We start from the raw sequence: 17,119 nt of genomic DNA, 5'->3' as shown, positions 1-17,119 counted from the left end.
CTGGTATTCTTCCTGGCTGTTCCTCTGGGAGTGCCAGGGTGGGAAGGAGAAACCCTGACCGGAGTGCTGTCTGTCGTCGGATGCTCTGCTACCTGGATCCCCCTGCAAACAAGTGCTCTGCTTGGCTTTCTGACTTTGCAGTTGTATCAGTGCAGGAACGAACCAGTTCACGGATGACACATTGAGAGCTCTTGTACTCTCAGAAGGGACCGGATCGTAATGAGAATTGTGTGTGTCCTGTTGACCTGATTCAGAGGTCAGGAAAGTTTAAGTACATAGTTTCGCTGGAGAGAGCTGCTGAAATAAAAAGTAGGAGGGAGAGAGGAACATTTTGGGGACTGCTGCTGCGGGGAGAGTGCTGCCTCTCCTGCCCTCCCCACCCCCTCACCTGCTAGCCTCTCCCTCAGTGATGGAGGATGGCAGCCGCTCATGCTGGCCGCTCATGCTGACGGAGAGCTGACGGGGAGCTCTGGCCACTGCCCTGCGCTTCCTTTTCCTGTGCTGTGCTGCTCGTGGGATGCAGGCTGCTTGGCTCGCTCTCTGGGCCCAGGCTGGGGTTTCCATCCCCTCGGCTGAGTTGCAGCTGCAGTTACATGTTCTGGTCGTGGGTGCTCTGTGGGCTGTGAGTGTGACAATCAGGGCCATGCATGCAGTGGCCATGCTCCAGCTGTGGACGCTCCTGGGGAGCAGATGGGCCCCTCTGATGAGGAAGTACTTTTGTGCTTTTGCAAGTGTTGAGCTTGGCTGCTGCAGCTGGGACACAGCCCCCCCCCCCCCCCAATGTCCTTCTTCCTATAAGAAGCCATGAATGAGAGAGATTTCACCCCTGTGGGTGCAAGGCTGCCACTGGGGGCCTGGCAGAAGAAGGCATCTTGGCCAGGCAGAGTGCAGATGACCTAAGGGAGGTTCTTCTTACTCCTGCTTGGCTGTGGAACCAGGCAGGGCACAGCAGGGCCAGGAGGATGCACCTTCCAGAGCCAAGAGGGAGGATCAAGCCACACTGACTTCTTTTCCTTCCTCAGGGAGAGAGGGTGGCACATGGGCTGGGCTCAGCCAGGATCTTTGGGGGGGTGCAGGTGCCGCCATCTCTCGCACCAGCTCGCGGCAGAGGCAGTTTGAGTCACAGAAAGAATGACACCCACCTGGGAACATGGTGTGCAGCATCAGAAGCAGGAAGGCTTGTGTGCGCCATTGCCGGGGCCTAGCGGGAGGCAGGCTTGAGTGCTGTTGTCGTTTACCAAGTGGCCTGCTGCTTAGGGTGAACACTGGGGGTGAGCTGAAGCCCCTGTTATGCTGGATAGGTGTGTGGGTCTCCCTGGCTCTAGGCTACCCTGGAGGGAAGGCAGAGGCAGCCCAGAGATGTGCTGGGCATGAGGGCACTGGCCCTGGGTGGCTCAAGAAACTATAACCTGTGCGTTTCTTGCTGGGGCAGGTTGGGGAGAGTATGCGGACGGGATGCCAACATCACCAGCCTGGTGGCATCTGGGTGCCCTCCCTCACCTCACCTAGTAAAGCACCTGTGTGTGATAGGCAGAGTCTCTGCCAGGCTCGTATAAGACCACACTCCGCCACCTTCTAGCTGAGTGATGAACCTTGAATCTTTATTACCTTCTCAGACTCTCAGTTTCTTTATCTGTAAAGTGGGCTTTCAAGGATGAAAAGCTAGAGAGCTCAGCTTCCTGGGGGAACCCAACAGCCCGATGAGAATCTGGCTTGGGTGGGCCTGCCCTGGCTCATTTCCGTTGGGCCCCACCAGTGCTCAGAGCTCAGGGAGCACAGGGTTTCCCCTTTGCCACCGTGGCTGCACACATCCAGCTTAATTCCTGAGAGACTGGGGATTTGAGACAGAGTGGGAACCCTTGATGCGTGGAGAACAGAATGGTCAGCCATGGGCTCAGAGACTCTGAAGCTTAGTGTTTCAGTTCCTGTTTCACATGGGGTTGGAAATCCCCCACAGGGTGCTAATTAATTACTCAGGGCCTGGGGTTTACCTGCATATCCCCTGAAATAGGGGAGGAGAAGCTGGTCAGGGGTGGGTGTACCCCACTGCACTGGCCCCAGCTCTGCACACAGATCCAGGGTCAGACCAGTGATCCTATTCACAGGGCAACTTTCAGACATGTGATGAGGGCCAGTTAAAGTCTTTCCATTGGGTTTGGTTTTAAAGATGATTCCCTGTACCCTGCTGTCAGCAGGTTTTCTGAAGCCAGTTTGGTGTCCTGGACTCTGGAGAAGCCAGTGGCATCCCCGGGTTTCAGAGGGCAGCCACAGGGCAGTGTTGGCCAGCTGTCCCTTCCCTGGGTTACTGTTGCCCTGGCCTGGCCCTGCTGTGAGGTGCTCCCTGACTCTGGCCTCCCCTGGCTTCTGACCCCAGGCCTGTGTGGACACGGACACTCTAGCATCCACAGATGGATGAGGGCTTTGGTACGGCTTGGGGCTTGCCGTCACGTCAGAAGCCTGGGCCCCCTCTCGCTGACTTCTCCTTCCCTGGCCTCAGCACCCTGGGAACCCAACCACAGAACCTGCCCTCTCCGTGGGCACGGCAATCCCCAGCCCTCTGGAGAGCCCCCCAGGAAGCTGTTTGGCCCATGTCTGGGCGGGTGTCTCCTGGACCCTGTGGCATCTTCCCTATCTGAGGGCAGAGAGCAGGTCTGGATGCAGGAGCAGTTCTGGCTCTCTGGGCTCTCTGCAGGGAGGCATGGACCCACCTTGGGAGAGCAGACCCCAGACCCCTTTCCACTCTAGTAGGAGTGTTTGCACCGAGTCTGTTGAGCAGCAGCTCAGCAGCCTGCGGGGGCTTGGTGAGGAGCTCCAAAGATCGCACCAGATAGAACATACCCAGTAGTTTGAAGAGCTTGAGGGGGCCAGAGACAGGCTCACTTGGAGGGAGACAGCATCCCAGCAGCCCTCGGCCCCTCTCCCCATGCAGGTGCCGGGTGGTGCAGTGAGAAGCCACCGTGTGGAATTGAAAAACAAGTATTTGTTCACTTCATCTCCGCACCGCTGCCAACTGCCGTCTCATTCCAGACCCAGTGAAATCTTCCACGTGTTAGGAAATGGGTGTAATTTGTAACCTTTTAGATTTGTGGCAGGTTTCAAACATAAAAGTAGAGAGAATAACGTAACCGTGCCCCTGCTCCAGCAGGTACCGATTTAGAGCCAATCCGCATTGCTTCATCTCGTCCCCTTCTGCGCCCCACATCCAAGGGGATTTTGTAGCAGATTCCAGGGTGCCTCGTTTCTTCACTAAATACTCTAAAACGTGTCATAAAAAGATGAGGATGAGCAGTGTGCTTTAATGGTTCACACAGCGCAGTGTGCTGTGGAGTGCGGTGCACATTCCTCGTTGCTCCCACTCGGCCGTGGGTGTGGGAGGACGGGGGTGTCACCAGCCTCAGGCCTGAGCAGTATGGGAGCGTCCTGCGCTCCGTGGTCCAGACTCGCACCCAGGCCGCTGCTGCGGGGTGCCGTCCTCTCCTTTGGACTGTCACCTGTACGTGTCCAGACCCCCTTCTTCCTGTTCACTGTGAGTCGAGCAGCTAATATTGCCGGTTAGCCTGGCTGCCGGTGACTTGGCGTGCCCTGAGGGCACCCCCAGGAACCAAGGCCTTTCTGCTTCCTTTGTGCCTGTTCTTGGTTATCATGCGGTGGGAAGTCCCCATAAGAGCCCTGGGAACTGGGTTGGTGGTGAGGAGCATGTGTCCCTGGGGTGGCCCGTAGGTGTGAGGGAGGATGTGTTTTCTTTCTCCCTATGCCGGAGTTGGAGGCGCCTTGTTTAGGGGGTGCCTGTGTATTTGATGCTGGAGACGCTGGCTGGCACAGCTGTCTGTGTGACGTTGACTTTCCTGTCTTATTGAGGATACCTGATTGTGCCCATCAGCCTCCAGTCTAGGATCCGAAGGCACTCCGTGAGATACTTACGGAGTCACTTCCGCCAGTAATCACCTGCCGACTTCCTGCCCTGCCTTGGAACAGACCTCTGGGGTCCTCTCTGTGCCACCACTGCCCAGCCTTCCCCACCTGCCCTGCCTGCTCCTTGCACTTCCAGAGTAGTCCTCCCCCACTCCTGACACCTTCCTTGCCCAACTGCCATGTGCACAGGGTGGGGCAACCACCACCACCACCCCGTGGGCTCCTTGGCCGGGTGATTAATTGTTTCCAATAAAGAGGGTGGTCTTAGAGAGTAAGTGGGCTTGGAATGGTGAGCAGCTCACATGGGCAGTCATCATTGGTAGAAAGGGGAGGTGACACTCGGCTTCATTAATTGTTAAGGAAATACAAATTAATCTGCATCTGTTGAAGGAACCTTAATGAGAAAATGAGAGACTTCGGGCGCTCAGACATCCTTCATTTACGAATTCCGCCCCTTTTGGGACAGCCCTTTGGCAGGTGGTTTTGAGAGGTGTTCTTGTTTTTGTTGAGAACGAATCCCAGGGGAGATAGCCAGAGCAGGAAAGGGCCACCGGTGCAGGTGCGCCAGGCTGTTCCTGACAGCAAGAGGTTTGCACGTGGCCCTGGGACTCTGGCCTGCAGAGCTGCCCAGAGTCTGCCTTGAGGTTCAGGAGTGTATGGGACCCAGGGCTCTAAATATACCAGGGTGAAGTCACTGGGGTGGAGACAGGCCATGTGGCAAGCCCAGGAGCCCATCAGGGCTGGAATCCCAGAGCTGGACACAGGGAGACGGCGGCCTCGCTGTCCCTGTGGTACCGGCCTCCCCACTGCCCCATCTCCTCTTGCTCAGGGTCCCTGTCTGGGGCGCGTCAAAGGCATGTAAGTGATGGAGTGTCTCCTCTCAGACCCCTTCCCTCAGTGCAGCTTGGAGTAGGTTTTGGGGGCCATCCAGATGTGTTCCCGGACACGGCCCTGAATGAAAACACTGCGAGGGTTAGGGTTAGGGTTACGTGCAGATTGGACCCCGTGGCATAGGGGCAGCTTTGTGGGAGCTCTGACGGGCAGAGTGAGGGCCACTGTTGTTGCTGTGTGGTCACTGCAGTTTACACTCAGAAGAGACACCAGGAGGGGCACCTGAGTGGCTCAGTTGGTTGAGCATCCGACTTTGGCTCGGGTCATGATCTCACGGTTCGTGCATTCGAGCCCCGCGTCGGGCTCTGTGCTGACAGCTCAGAGCCTGGAGCCTTGTTCAGTTTCCACGTCTCCCTCTCTCTCTGCCCCTCATTCTGTCTCCCTCAAAGGTAAATAAACATTAAAAAATTAAAAAAAAAAAAAAGACACCAAGAACTTGAGGTGGCGGGTGGAGGTGACAGCTGCCTTCAGCTGCAAAGAAGGCAGATCAGAAAAGCTGAGGAATGCATGTGGACAGTAGAGTAAAAGCCTCAAAGGATGTCTGCATCCTAGTCCCCAGAACCTGGGCACGGGGTACCTTGTGTGGCAGAAGGGACTATGTGGGTGTGAAGGGTACATACCTGGAGTATCGAGGTGGGCCCAGCCTAATCAGATCCTCAGAAGTAGAGACCCTTGCCTGGCCGGGTCAGAGAGGTGCAGTGTGAGGACTTGGTGCTGTTGCAGACGTGGGAAGTGAACTGAGATGCCATGAGCTGGGGAATGCAGTGCCCTCTAGAAGCTGAAATGGCCTTCAGTGCCAGCCAGCCAGCCAGCAGGAAAAGGGAGCCCTCAGTTCTACAGCAAGGAGGCGTAATTCTGTCAACACGGAAAGGAATAGGAAACGGCCTTGAGAACTTCCCTGAAAGGAGGGCGGCTTGCCTACCCTCCTGTGCTGGGTCTCAGCACAGGGCGACCTGAACCACATTACTGTCCGTTCCCCCCCCCCCCCAAACTGACATGATATATATACGCATGTTGTTTAAGCCTCCCCTTCTGTGATCATGTGCATCATTTTGGCAACAACGGGAAACTGGTACACCACAGTACTGGCAAGGACTGGGAAACAGGCTTTTCCGCCTTCCTCTCCTATAGTGGGCCTGGAATTGGAGCCGCCTCCCTGAGGGCTAATTACAATCCTTCCTGGTCCTTGTGCCAATAGCCCCTCTAGCAGTTTGTGTGTTAGCCCAGGATCTCCTCTAGTAAAGGTAGGGATTGCAACCTTGTTTGTAACAGTAAGTGGAAAAGGGGGGACACAGCTCTGCTCAAGTACCCCCCCCCACTCCACCCCCACCCCACTGGAAGCAAGAGGGAAGGGGGGATGTCTGCGATGCTGGTTGTTTCTGATGTTAGTGAGAAAAGCAAGGCATAGAATCATGTTTTGCTTTGTTGTTGTTGTTTTTAATGCGCGGTAAGTGTATATACAATGCAAGGAAGATTTTTGGAAACCTACAGGGAACCGTGGTGGTGGCGGCTGGGTGGGACATGTACCTTTCCTCGTGCCCTTCCCATTCGCCTGCATGCTCCGTCCAGTGTGTGTGGGCATGTGATGGGCTGTGTGATCTTGGAAGGGAGGGGGGGCTTCCTCCTGGCATATGGGCTCTCCCAGCCGGCCAGCCCACCAAAACCTGCAGCTGCTGGGGGTTGTTGAGCTGAGGGAGTTCTTCACCTCTTCCAGAGCTGCGTCCTTCACTGGGCACGCTTTGTCAGTGCTCCCGGGCTGTTTGCCTCTTGAGGTAAGTGGAAGTTCTCAATCTCGATGAAGCCCAGTTTGTCAGGCTTTTTTCTTGGGCAGTTACTGCTTTGGGGGGTCTTAAGAAATCTTTGTCTACCCCAAGGTTGCAAAGATAGTCTCCTGTTTCTTTGAGAAGACTTAAGAGTTTTTGCTTGAGTGTGTGTGTGTGTGTGTGTGTGTGTGTGTGTGTGTGTGTGTCTGTGTGTGTGTATTTTTTAAGTAAGCTCTATGCACAACATAGGGCTCAGACTCATGACCCCAAGACTAAAAGTCACGTGCTCTACCAACAGAGCCAGCCAGGGGCCAAGTCTGACAAATTTTAAATTTAATTTGTGACTTTGCTCTGATGTTTGGTGTAAATGGAATCATGCAGTCTGTATGTTCTGTGACTTCACTCCCCATGGTCTGAGCTTTGTCTTGTTGATGCACTGAAACTACAGTTGATCATTTCTGTTGCTCTTGGAATTTTCATTCTGTTCCGTTGACTCCTGGAAGACATTGATGTCATAACGTTTGACCACCTGACCTGCACCTTTGTGTGCCTTCTCCTGTCTGTAAAATGTGGTGGTAATAGTACCTTCCCCACGGGGTAGTTACGTTACACAAAGCAGGGCTGTGTGAAAACACATCGTATGAGGGGGGGGCATGGAGTGGCTGGGTCAGATCTGCAAACAGGAGACCACCAGACAAAGCCCATCCCTCCCCAGGCTTGGCTGGGCCCCTGAACTACCTAGTACCATCAGATGCCACTTCTGCCGGTTCGTGGGCACATCTGCAGGGCAGCTGCTCGTGGCTTCTGGAGAGAGCTGGGCACAGGTGCTGCAGTTTCCCGTTCCGCCCGGTGCCTGTTCATGTCTCCCGGGCCAGGTTCTCTCTGTGTTCCAGATGCAGATCCTCACGGCACTGTGGCATCTGTCATCTCCCCACTTTGTGACTTTTTGGTGTCTCTGGATGAACTTTAAAGGTCTTGCTAATGTAACCAAACCGATCGGATGATTGTATGCAGGGATACTGTGGGGTGGGTTCCAGGCTGCCGAAATAAAGCAACTATCGCAGTAAAGGGAGGTCAATGAATGCTTTGGTTTCCTGGTGCATATATAGTAAAACCTTGGATTGCAAGTAACTTATTCTGTGAGTGTTCTGCAAGACGAGCAAACATTTCTAATAAATTGTAATTTGATAAATGATGTCTTGCAATACAAGTAGTATATGACGCTGGATGTCACATGAGCACAACTGAACCAATGGTTCTTGAAATTCACTTGGATATATGAGTGTTTTGGATTACAAGCATGTTACTGGAATGGAATTATGCTTGCAAATCAAGGTTTTACTGTAGATGTTATATTCACACTGTACCGTAGTCTGTTAAATGTTCAGTAGTATTACGTCCAAAGAAAAAAACAAAACAAAACAAAACAATGTACATACCTTAATTAAAAATACTTTATTGCTGAGCCACCTGGGTGGCTCAGTCAGTTGAGTGTTCAACTGTTGTTTTTTTTTTTTTTAACGTTTATTTATTTTTGAGAAGAAAGAGAGCATGAGAGGGGGAGGAGAGAGGAAGAGGGAGACACAGAATCTGAAACAGGCTTCAGGCTCTGAGCTGTCAGCACAGAGCCTGATGTGGGGCTCGAACTCGCAGACCGCAAGATCATGACCTGAGGTGAAGTAGGAGGCTTAACCGACTGAGCCACCCAGGCGCCCGTGTGTCCAGCTCTTGATTTCGGCTCAGGTCATGCTCTCATGGTTCATGGGATCAAGCCCATGGAGCCTTGGGATTCTCTCTCTCTCTGCCCCTCCCCGCTTGTGCACCTGTGAGTGCATGCGCCCACTGTCCCTCAAATAAAATTTGGGGGGCACCTGGGTGGCTCAGTCGGTTAAGCGTCCGACTTCAGCTCAGGTCATGATCTCGTGGTTCGTGAGTTCAAGCCCTACATCAGGCTCTCTGTTGTCATTGCAGATCCTCTGTCCCCCCTCTCTATCTGCCCCTCCCCTGCTCACGCTCTCAAAAATAAACATTTTTTAAAAATAAAATTAAATAAAAATTTTAAAAACTTAAAAAATACTTTATTGCTAAAAAAAAATGCTAACCGTCATCTGAGCCTTCTGCAAGTCGTAATCTTTTTGCTGGTGGAGGGTCCTGCCTCCACGTGACGGCTGCTGACTGATCGGGGTGGTGGTCGCTCACGGCTGGGGTGGCTGTGGCAATGTCTTAAATAAGACAGTAGTAAAGTTCGCTGCGACGAAGGAGCCCTCCTTTCACGAGCGACTTCTCTGCAGCACGCGATGCTGTTTGGTGGCATTTCACCCACGGTGGGACTTCTCTTGGAATCGGAGTCCGTCCCCTCAAATCCCGCTGCCGCCGCCCCCTCCACTCTGCCTCTGTGACGTTCTGAACCCTGTGTCGTCGTTCCAACCGTCTTCACGGCATCTTCACCAGGAGCAGATTGCAGCTCAAGAAGCCTGCTTTCCTCGTCTGTTAGAAGCAACTCCTCTTCCGTTCAAGCTTTGTCACGAGATCGGAGCACTGCAGGCCTATTGTCTTCAGGCTCCACTTCGGATTCTAGTTCTCTTGCTCTTCCCACCACACCTGCAGTCACTGCCTCCACTGAAGTCTTGAACCCTCAAAGTCATCCGTGAGGGCTGGGATCCACTTCTTCCGAACTCCTGGTCACGTTGATATTTTGATCTCTTCCCATGAATCACAGATACCCTTAATGGCATGTAGAATGGTGAACCCTTTTGGAAGGCTTTCAGTTTACTTTGCCCAGATCCAGCAGCCTTACAAAATGTATTTCTTAATAAGACTTGAAAGTTGAAATTACTCCTTAATCCATGGGCCACAGAATGAATGTTATGTCAGCAGGCATGGAAACCACGTGAATCTCTTGCACATCCCTGTCAGAGCTTGTGTGTGACTGGGTGTGTTGTCAGTGAGCAGTCATATTTATTTTTATTTTTTTAATTTTTTTTGATCAGTCATATTTTTAAAGGAATCCTTTTTTTTGAGCAGTAAGCGTCAACAGTGGGCTTAAAAGAGTCTGTAAACCATGTTGTAAACAGATGTGCTGTCCTCCAGGCTTTGTTGTTCCATTTCTAGAGCACAGGCAGCGCCGATTACTCTGAAGGGCCCTAAGATTTTCCAAGTGGTAAATCGGCCCAGGCTTCAGCTTAGTCACCAGCTGAGTTAGCCCCCAGTAGGAGTCAGCCTGTCCTTTGAAGGTAGGCATTGACTTCTCGTCTCTAGCTCTGAAAGTCCTGGATGGCATCCTCTTCCAATAGAAGGCTGTTTGGCCTCCGCTGAAAATCTGTTGCTTAGGGGCGCCTACATGGGTTATTTAGCTCAGTTAGTTATGGTGGACTCTTGATTTCGGCTCAGGTCGTGAGCTTGCGGTTCATGAGACTGAGCCCACAACAGGCTCCATGCTGACCGTGTGCGGAGCCTGCTTCTGATTCTCTCTCTCCCTGACCTTCCCCCACTCGTGCTCAAAATAAATACACTTCCAAAAATTTTTCGAGAAAAAAAAGTCTTGTTTAGACTGCAACCACCTTCGTGAATGATCTCGGCTAGATCCTTCTGGATCACTTGCTGCAGCTTCTGCGTCTGCACCTGCTGCTTCGCCTTGCGCTGCCGCGTCAGGGGCGATGGCGTCTTTCCTGGAACCTCGTGACCCGACGTGTGTCTGCTAGCCTCCAACGTGAGAGCTTCCTCACCTCTCTCGGCCTTTGTAGAATTACAGGGTTAGGTAGGGCCTTGTTCCGGACGAGGCTTCGGCTTAAGGGAATGTTGTGGTGGTTTGACCTTCTGTCCAGACCTCAAATTTTCTCCACATCAGCAGTAACACAGTTTTGCTTTCTTGTCACTCATGTTTGTTCACCGAAGAAGCAGCTTAATTTCCTTCAAGAACTTTTCTTTGCCTTCACAACCAGGCTAACTGACGCAAGAGGCCTACCAGCTTCCAGCCTGCCTCAGTTTCCGGCACGCCTTCCCCTCTAGTGTAATCATTTCTAGCCTTTGATTTCAAGTGAGAGACATGCTACTCTTTATCTCACTTGAACACTTAGAGGCCAGTGTAGGATTGCCAGTTGGCTTAATTTCAACACTGTTGTGTCTCGGGAAACAGGGAGGCCCAAGGAGAGGAGAGAGATGGGGAAGGGCTGGGCAGTGGGGCAGGCGGAACACACAGAGTATCACGGAGTTCGCCCTCTTGTGTGGTGTGGTTTGTGGCACCCCGAAACAACTACAGCAGTAACATCAAGAATCGCTAATCACAGGGGCGCCTGAGGGGCTCAGTCGGTTAAGTGTCTGTCTGCCTCTTGGTTTCAGCTCAGGTCATGATCTCTCGTGGTCTCGTGAGTTCAAGCCCCACGTCGGGCTCTACTCTGGCAGCTTGGAGCCTGCTTGAGATTCTGTCTCTCCCTCTCTCTCTGCCCTTCCCCCACTCACACTGTCTCTGTCTCTCTCAAAATAAATAAATACTAAAAATCACTGGCCACCGATCACCATAACAAATAATAATAATAATGAAAAAGTCTGAAATGTGAGAATTACCAAAATGTGACACAGAGACACGAAGTGAGCAGATACTTTTGAGAAAATGGCCCCAATAGACTTGCTCGATGCAAGGTTGCTGCACACCTTCGGTTTGTGAAAGACACAGTATCTGTGAAGTGCACTAAAGCTGAGAACACTGCAAGGAGGAATGCCGGTGTGGATCTTTTAAGCTTAGTGCTTTATTTGCTAAATCCTTCAGCATCCTGCCCCCCCCGCCCCCGCCCCCATGAGGTGGCAGGGTTGAGCACATCTCCCATAGCAAGAGCAGATCCTAGCTCATACATGTCACAAGTCTCAGCTTTGTGACAAGCACCTGGGCAGGTGGGCATGACCATGGATGGGCTTCTGGCAAACTGTACCCCATGCACTAGAGGAGGTGGATGGGGGTGACCACTGGGCGCCTTGTTGGCCTTAGGAGCAGGTCGGAGGCTGCGTGGGGCGAGGAGAAGCTCTGGTGTTACTGACTCCACTGGCTCTTGGGGACGCAGAGGCCAGAGTGGGCTAGGACAGAGAGGAGGGCAGACGTCTGACAAGTGGCTCTTGTTTTGTAGATCCGGAACATGGTGGCGGTGCTGGAAGTCATCTCCAGCCTGGAGAAATACCCCATTACCAAAGAGGCGCTGGAGGTGAGTGTCCCCGGCATCCAACGCGGGGAGGAGCCGGGTGGGCCGGCCCAGGCTTCCCCAACCTGAGGACTTGCGAGTGCCGTGTGGCGGGGGTGCAGCCACGTCTTCCTCTGGGTAGCGTGGGAATTGGGTAGCCTTAGTTCCCTGGCTGGGGCCCGTTCCTGCACAGGGTGTCTGTCACGCCGCGGGGCCGGCTGGGAGGCATGCCTGGGGGCGTCTCCGGTGAGCCAGGCTGGCTCCATCCCTCCTTTCACTGTTGCCCTGGCCATAGAGCGCTCTCACCCAGAGAGCTTCCCTGGCAAAGTGCTCTTGCGCTGGCCTTGACGGTCCCCAGTCTCCAGGTGCCGGGAGCCTGTGGGATGGTGCTTCTGAGATGCCACCTGGGGCCCTAAGGCTTGAGGACTAAATTTGAGAAGGTAGATGTCACAGAGGACCCCCAAATCCCTATGGGTTTTGTATCCAGGAATTCTGTGATGGAAGGGTCGGTGGGGTTAGTCCAAAGACCGGGGGGGCCCTTCCCACGGTTTCCGGCTCTGCTCCCTTTTCACGGGGACTTCCTGTCCCAGAAGCGTGTCATCGTCCCTCTCTGGTTGCAGGAAACTCGACTTGGGAAGCTCATCAACGACGTCCGCAAGAAGACGAAGAACGAGGAGCTCGCCAAGCGGGCCAAGAAGCTGCTGCGGAGCTGGCAGAAGCTCATCGAGCCCGTGCACCAGAATGAGGCGGCGCTGCGGGGACTGGCGGGGGGCGCCGGCTCCGCCAACGGGGGTGCTCACAACTGCCGGCCGGAGGCGGGGGCGGCCGGCACGCCCAAGAGCATCCACGACCTGAAGAACCGCATTGACCTCCAGAGGCTGCGGGGGCATCGGCTGGACAGGCTGGGCAGCCGCAAGCGCCGGGGAGACCAGCGTGACCTCGGCCACCCCGGGCCACCTCCCAAGGTCTCCAAGGCGAGCCACGACTCCCTGGTACCCAACTCCTCCCCCCTCCCCACCAACGGGATCGGCGGGAGCCCCGAGAGCTTCCCCGGCCCCCTGGACGGCAGCGGGCACACGGGCCCCGAGGGTGGCCGCCTGGAGCACGGCGAGAACGACAAGCACGGCGGCAAGATTCCCGTCAACGCGGTGCGGCCGCACACCAGCTCCCCGGGCCTCGGCAAGCCGCCCGGGCCCTGCTTGCAGACCAAGGTTGCGGTGCTGCAGCAGCTGGACCGGGTGGACGAGACTCCGGGCCCCCCGCACCCCAAGGGGCCGCCTCGCTGCTCTTTCAGTCCCCGGAACTCACGGCACGAGGGCTCCTTTGCCCGGCAGCGGAGCCCGTACGCGCCCAAGGGCTCCACGCCCAGCCCCTCTCCGCGGCCCCAGCCGCTCGACGCCACGCAGGTGCCGTCGCCGCTTCCGCTGGCCCGGCCGTCCACGCCCCCCGTGAGGCGGCTCGAGCTGCTGCCCAGTGCGGAGAGCCCGGTGCGCTGGCTGGAGCAGCCCGAGGGCCACCAGCGGCCGGCAGGGCAGGGCTGCAAAGTGGGGCTGCCGCCGGCCGAGCCCCTGCTGCCCCGGGCCGGCTTCTCCCCAGACTCCTCCAAGGCGGACAGCGACGCTGCCTCCTCTGGCGGCTCGGACAGCAAAAAGAAGAAGAGGTACCGGCCTCGTGACTACACGGTGAACTTGGACGGGCAGGTGGCCGAGGCGGGCGTCAAGCCCGTCCGGTTAAAAGAGCGGAAGCTCACCTTTGACCCCATGACCAGACAGATCAAACCTCTGACCCAGAAAGAGCCAGTGCGGGCTGACAGCCCCGTGCACACAGAGCAGCCCAGGACAGAGCTGGACAAGCCCGAGGCCAAGGCCAGCCTCCAGAGCCCTTTCGAACAGACGAACTGGAAGGAGCTGTCGCGCAACGAGATCATCCAGTCCTACCTGAGCCGGCAGAGCAGCCTGCTCTCCTCGTCGGGCGCGCAGACCCCGGGCGCCCACCACTTCATGTCCGAGTACCTGAGGCAGGAGGAGAGCACCCGGCGTGGGGCCAGGCAGCCGCACGTGCTGGTGCCTCACAGCGCGCCCACGGACCGCCCGGGGCTGAGCCGCGAGGTCACACAGGACGATCTGGACAGAATCCAGGGCCACCGGTGGCCTGGGGTGAACGGGTGTCAGGACACACAGGGTAACTGGTATGACTGGACGCAGTGCATATCGCTCGACCCGCACGGCGACGACGGGCGGTTGAACATTCTGCCTTATGTCTGCTTGGACTGAGCGGCCCGGCGGCCTCTCGGTGCGTTCCCACCTTGCAGTCAGCACGGCGGGCGGGCTGCCCCCAGTGCTTGGGAAGCCGGGGAGTCTGGCCCGGGGCGGAGGGAGGGGGCGGGAGTCTCGAGGTCTCTCTGAGCCCTTCCCTCAAAATTCTCCTTCTTTTGTGAAATGCTGCTACCAGTTTACTAACAAAATTGCAAAGGAAGGACCGTGTGGAAGGAAGGCCGGCAAAGTGAGTTCAGAACTCTATAGCGAACCAGCTATAAAAAGCGTCAGTTCCCCACCCCGGAGGCGGTGTGGACACTTCCCAGCACCTGTAAGCTGGGACCTCAGTTGCAGGCAGGCACAGAAAACCTGTGGGAGAGGTTACCTTTAAACACAGCAACAGAAGCACGCATCTCCTCCATTTGCGTTTTCTTTTTCTAAATTTGGCCCTGAGTGTGTGAGGCAGTGGGTGTACGTGCACCGTGGCCTCTGTTTGCACCCCCACCGGCCAGTGCTTCATTCAGTTACGGTGCCAGCTCGGCAGCTGCAGCGGGCCAGCTGGCCGGCTGCTATGACCTGCGCTCCATGGGCATCCACACGTTTTTATCTGGTTTTGGTGAAGACCCGGTTTTGAAAAAAATGCTGCAAAAATTTAAGTGTTCTAGGAGTTTATTTTATCCGCCTTTTCCATCTGACCATCAGCCAAATAAGTTTCCTTTCTTCCTCCATTTTCGTTTTCCCCTTCCTGCACATATCTTGAAAAGTTCACCTTTCCAGATTCCCCCCTCCCCCCCCCCACCCCAAAGACAAAAGTAATCGCGGGTGCTACTGGTGTGTAAGCTGTACTGTTGGGCAAGAGGAGACCTGTCTGTGCGCTGGAAACACTCATAACCATTCCTTTAGATTCGTTTGCCTTATGGTTATTTGTCATAAACGCGATTTGCAAAAACAAGGAGCCTTAGTGAATGTACAGTACCTAGACTTCTGTGTTCTCAGGACACAGAAGGGAGCAACTTTGCTATTTGGTCCAGTAAGTGGACAACTTGTGATATAAATGTGGAAATAAAAAAAAAAAAAACCATTTGCACAAACCAGTCTCAGAACCGTTATTGATGTGGTCCCTTACAGGCAAATCAGCCTTTCTGCATTTGCGAAGATGTGGACCCCGTGTCCAAGGTTTGGGCTGCACGGCCAGACTGCAGGGAGGCCGGCAGGGCCGGGAGTGGCGAAGTCAGCCTATTAACCTTCTACATGAAGACTGACCTCCACCCGCCTTTCACTCATTCGGGCCCGTTTGTTGCCTGTCCCGCCTCCGGGGTCACCTACTAGCATTGGGTGACAGATGCTGGTCACTGTCCACATGCAGGAATGTTACCCCGTCTCTGTCCGGTCCTTTCCTGCCCCAGGGAAGCCCTCCACAGAGGTTCCATGTCCCAGGTCTCCGTAACCTCGTTTTGCCCCACAAAAAGCTGTAGTTCTTACAGGGCATGGCCCAGAGCCATGTCTGGCAAAGCCACCCTTGGCTCTGGTCCCAGGCTTCTGGCTCCCCATGAAGGCCTGGGGCTGTCTTAGTGTGTGGCTGGTGCTATTTTTAAAAGTAACTTTTCTGCCTTGACTACAAAGTGATAATATTTCCTTCTTCTCCCTCACCCCTGAAGCCATAAGCTAAGATTTTGGTTTTCAGGTCTTTTTTTTTTACTCCAGAACAGGTCACGTTGGACGTACCTACTTCCTTTCACAGATGAGGGAGCTGCCTCCGCTGAAGGGGAACAGTCCCACGGGGCAAAACAAGGGGTCCGGGAGCATTGGGAGTCAACCCAGAACCACAATTTCAGAACCAGCAGGGATCTATCTATGACACGGCCTTGGTGCGGGGCACACCCACCCTAAGATAAGGCGAAATGGATGGGCGCCCAGTGGATCCGCGAAGTGGCTTTGAGGACAGTCAGGTTGAATTCTGGACCTGCAACCTATCAGCTGCGTGGCTCTATGTTACTCACTTCACTTCTTTTTAAAATTTTTTTTAATGTTTATTTATTTTTGAGACATAGAGCGTGAGCAGGGGAGGGGCAGAGAGAGAGGGAGACACAGAATCCGAAACAGGCTCCACGCTCTGAGCTGTCGGCACAGAGCCTGATGCGGGACTCGAACTCACGAATCGCGAGATCGTGAGCTGAAGTCGGACGCTTAACCGATTGAGCCACCCAGGCGCCCCCTAATCACTTCACTTCTATGCATGTGTCCGCATGTGGGAGATGAAAGTGCTTACCCCAGAGCTGTGAGGACTAAGTTAAATGATCAGAGTTTAAGCAACAAAAAAAAAAAAAAAAAAAAAAAGCCATGTCAGAGAACTGTTTGCTATGAAGAAACTAGTTCCTTTCTAAGTCCACTGTGGCCTGTAACGTGGGCCAGCCTTGCTGCTGTGTGGACTTCCCCAGGAAGTGATTTGCTCTGTGACAAAGGGTCACAGATGTGTAGGCACAGCTGGAAGATACTAGGGTACAGGTTGGCATCTTATGAGCATCTCCCTTTCTCAGATCTGGGCTTTAGGATGGGTCCCTGCTCCCTGCCCCCACCTGCAGGGACCACTTCTGAGTGTCCAGTAAGCCCAGGACAAACATAGTGCCTGCTTTGGGGAACACGGTTAAGCTGAGATTTCCCTCTCGCATATTGGAAACCATTGGGTTGCCACTTTATAATTTGCCAAGTAAGGACGTTGTAAAAGGGCAGCTTAACCCCCCATTTCCCGCCCCCCCCCCCCCGTTAAGTTCGTCAGTATGTGATGTTTGGAACACACATCAGTCTTTCGGTATAGGAACATCTTGCTGAAAACACCATCCTGTTTCCTCTGCTAGGGTCTGGGGCTGCTCTAGCCTGGCCTTGGGCATCAGCGCTCAGGGCCTCGCACCTCTCCCTCCGGCAAGAGCTCTGGAGACAGGTGCCCAAGTAGACCACCACGGCCACAGCTCCCGAATGGGCCAGGGGACCTGAGCCAAGTCGCCTCCCCTCTCTGGGCTTCGGTCTGTCCGTCTGTGAAATGGGGATGGGGTAATACCTACCGCGCAGCGCACGTCGCAGTGATTCTCACAACGAGCTCCCAGAGACCGGGCTTGCCCCTCTATCGGAGTCC

The 17,119-nt window shown here is 54.6% G+C and overlaps 1 protein-coding gene across 4 annotated transcripts in view; it reads left to right on the top strand.

Annotated features, from left to right (window-relative positions):
• Positions 1-15,052, top strand: part of MED26 (mediator complex subunit 26) — a 52,792-nt gene extending 37,740 nt beyond the window's left edge. For all 4 annotated transcript variants that reach the window (XM_047841649.1, XM_047841650.1, XM_047841652.1 and 1 more), the window contains 2 exons: positions 11,684-11,758; positions 12,355-15,052. In XM_047841649.1, the coding sequence (XP_047697605.1) occupies positions 11,684-11,758; positions 12,355-14,007 (1,728 nt within the window). In that variant the 3' untranslated portion in view covers positions 14,008-15,052. The remainder of the gene's footprint in view (positions 1-11,683; positions 11,759-12,354) is intronic.
• The last annotated feature ends 2,067 nt before the right edge of the window (positions 15,053-17,119 follow it).

This window comes from Prionailurus viverrinus, chromosome A2, assembly GCF_022837055.1.
Source record: "Prionailurus viverrinus isolate Anna chromosome A2, UM_Priviv_1.0, whole genome shotgun sequence".
Lineage (NCBI taxonomy): Eukaryota > Metazoa > Chordata > Mammalia > Carnivora > Felidae > Prionailurus > Prionailurus viverrinus.
The sequence above is the reverse complement of the archived record's forward strand: the minus strand, read 5'-3'. Positions and strand labels throughout refer to the sequence as shown.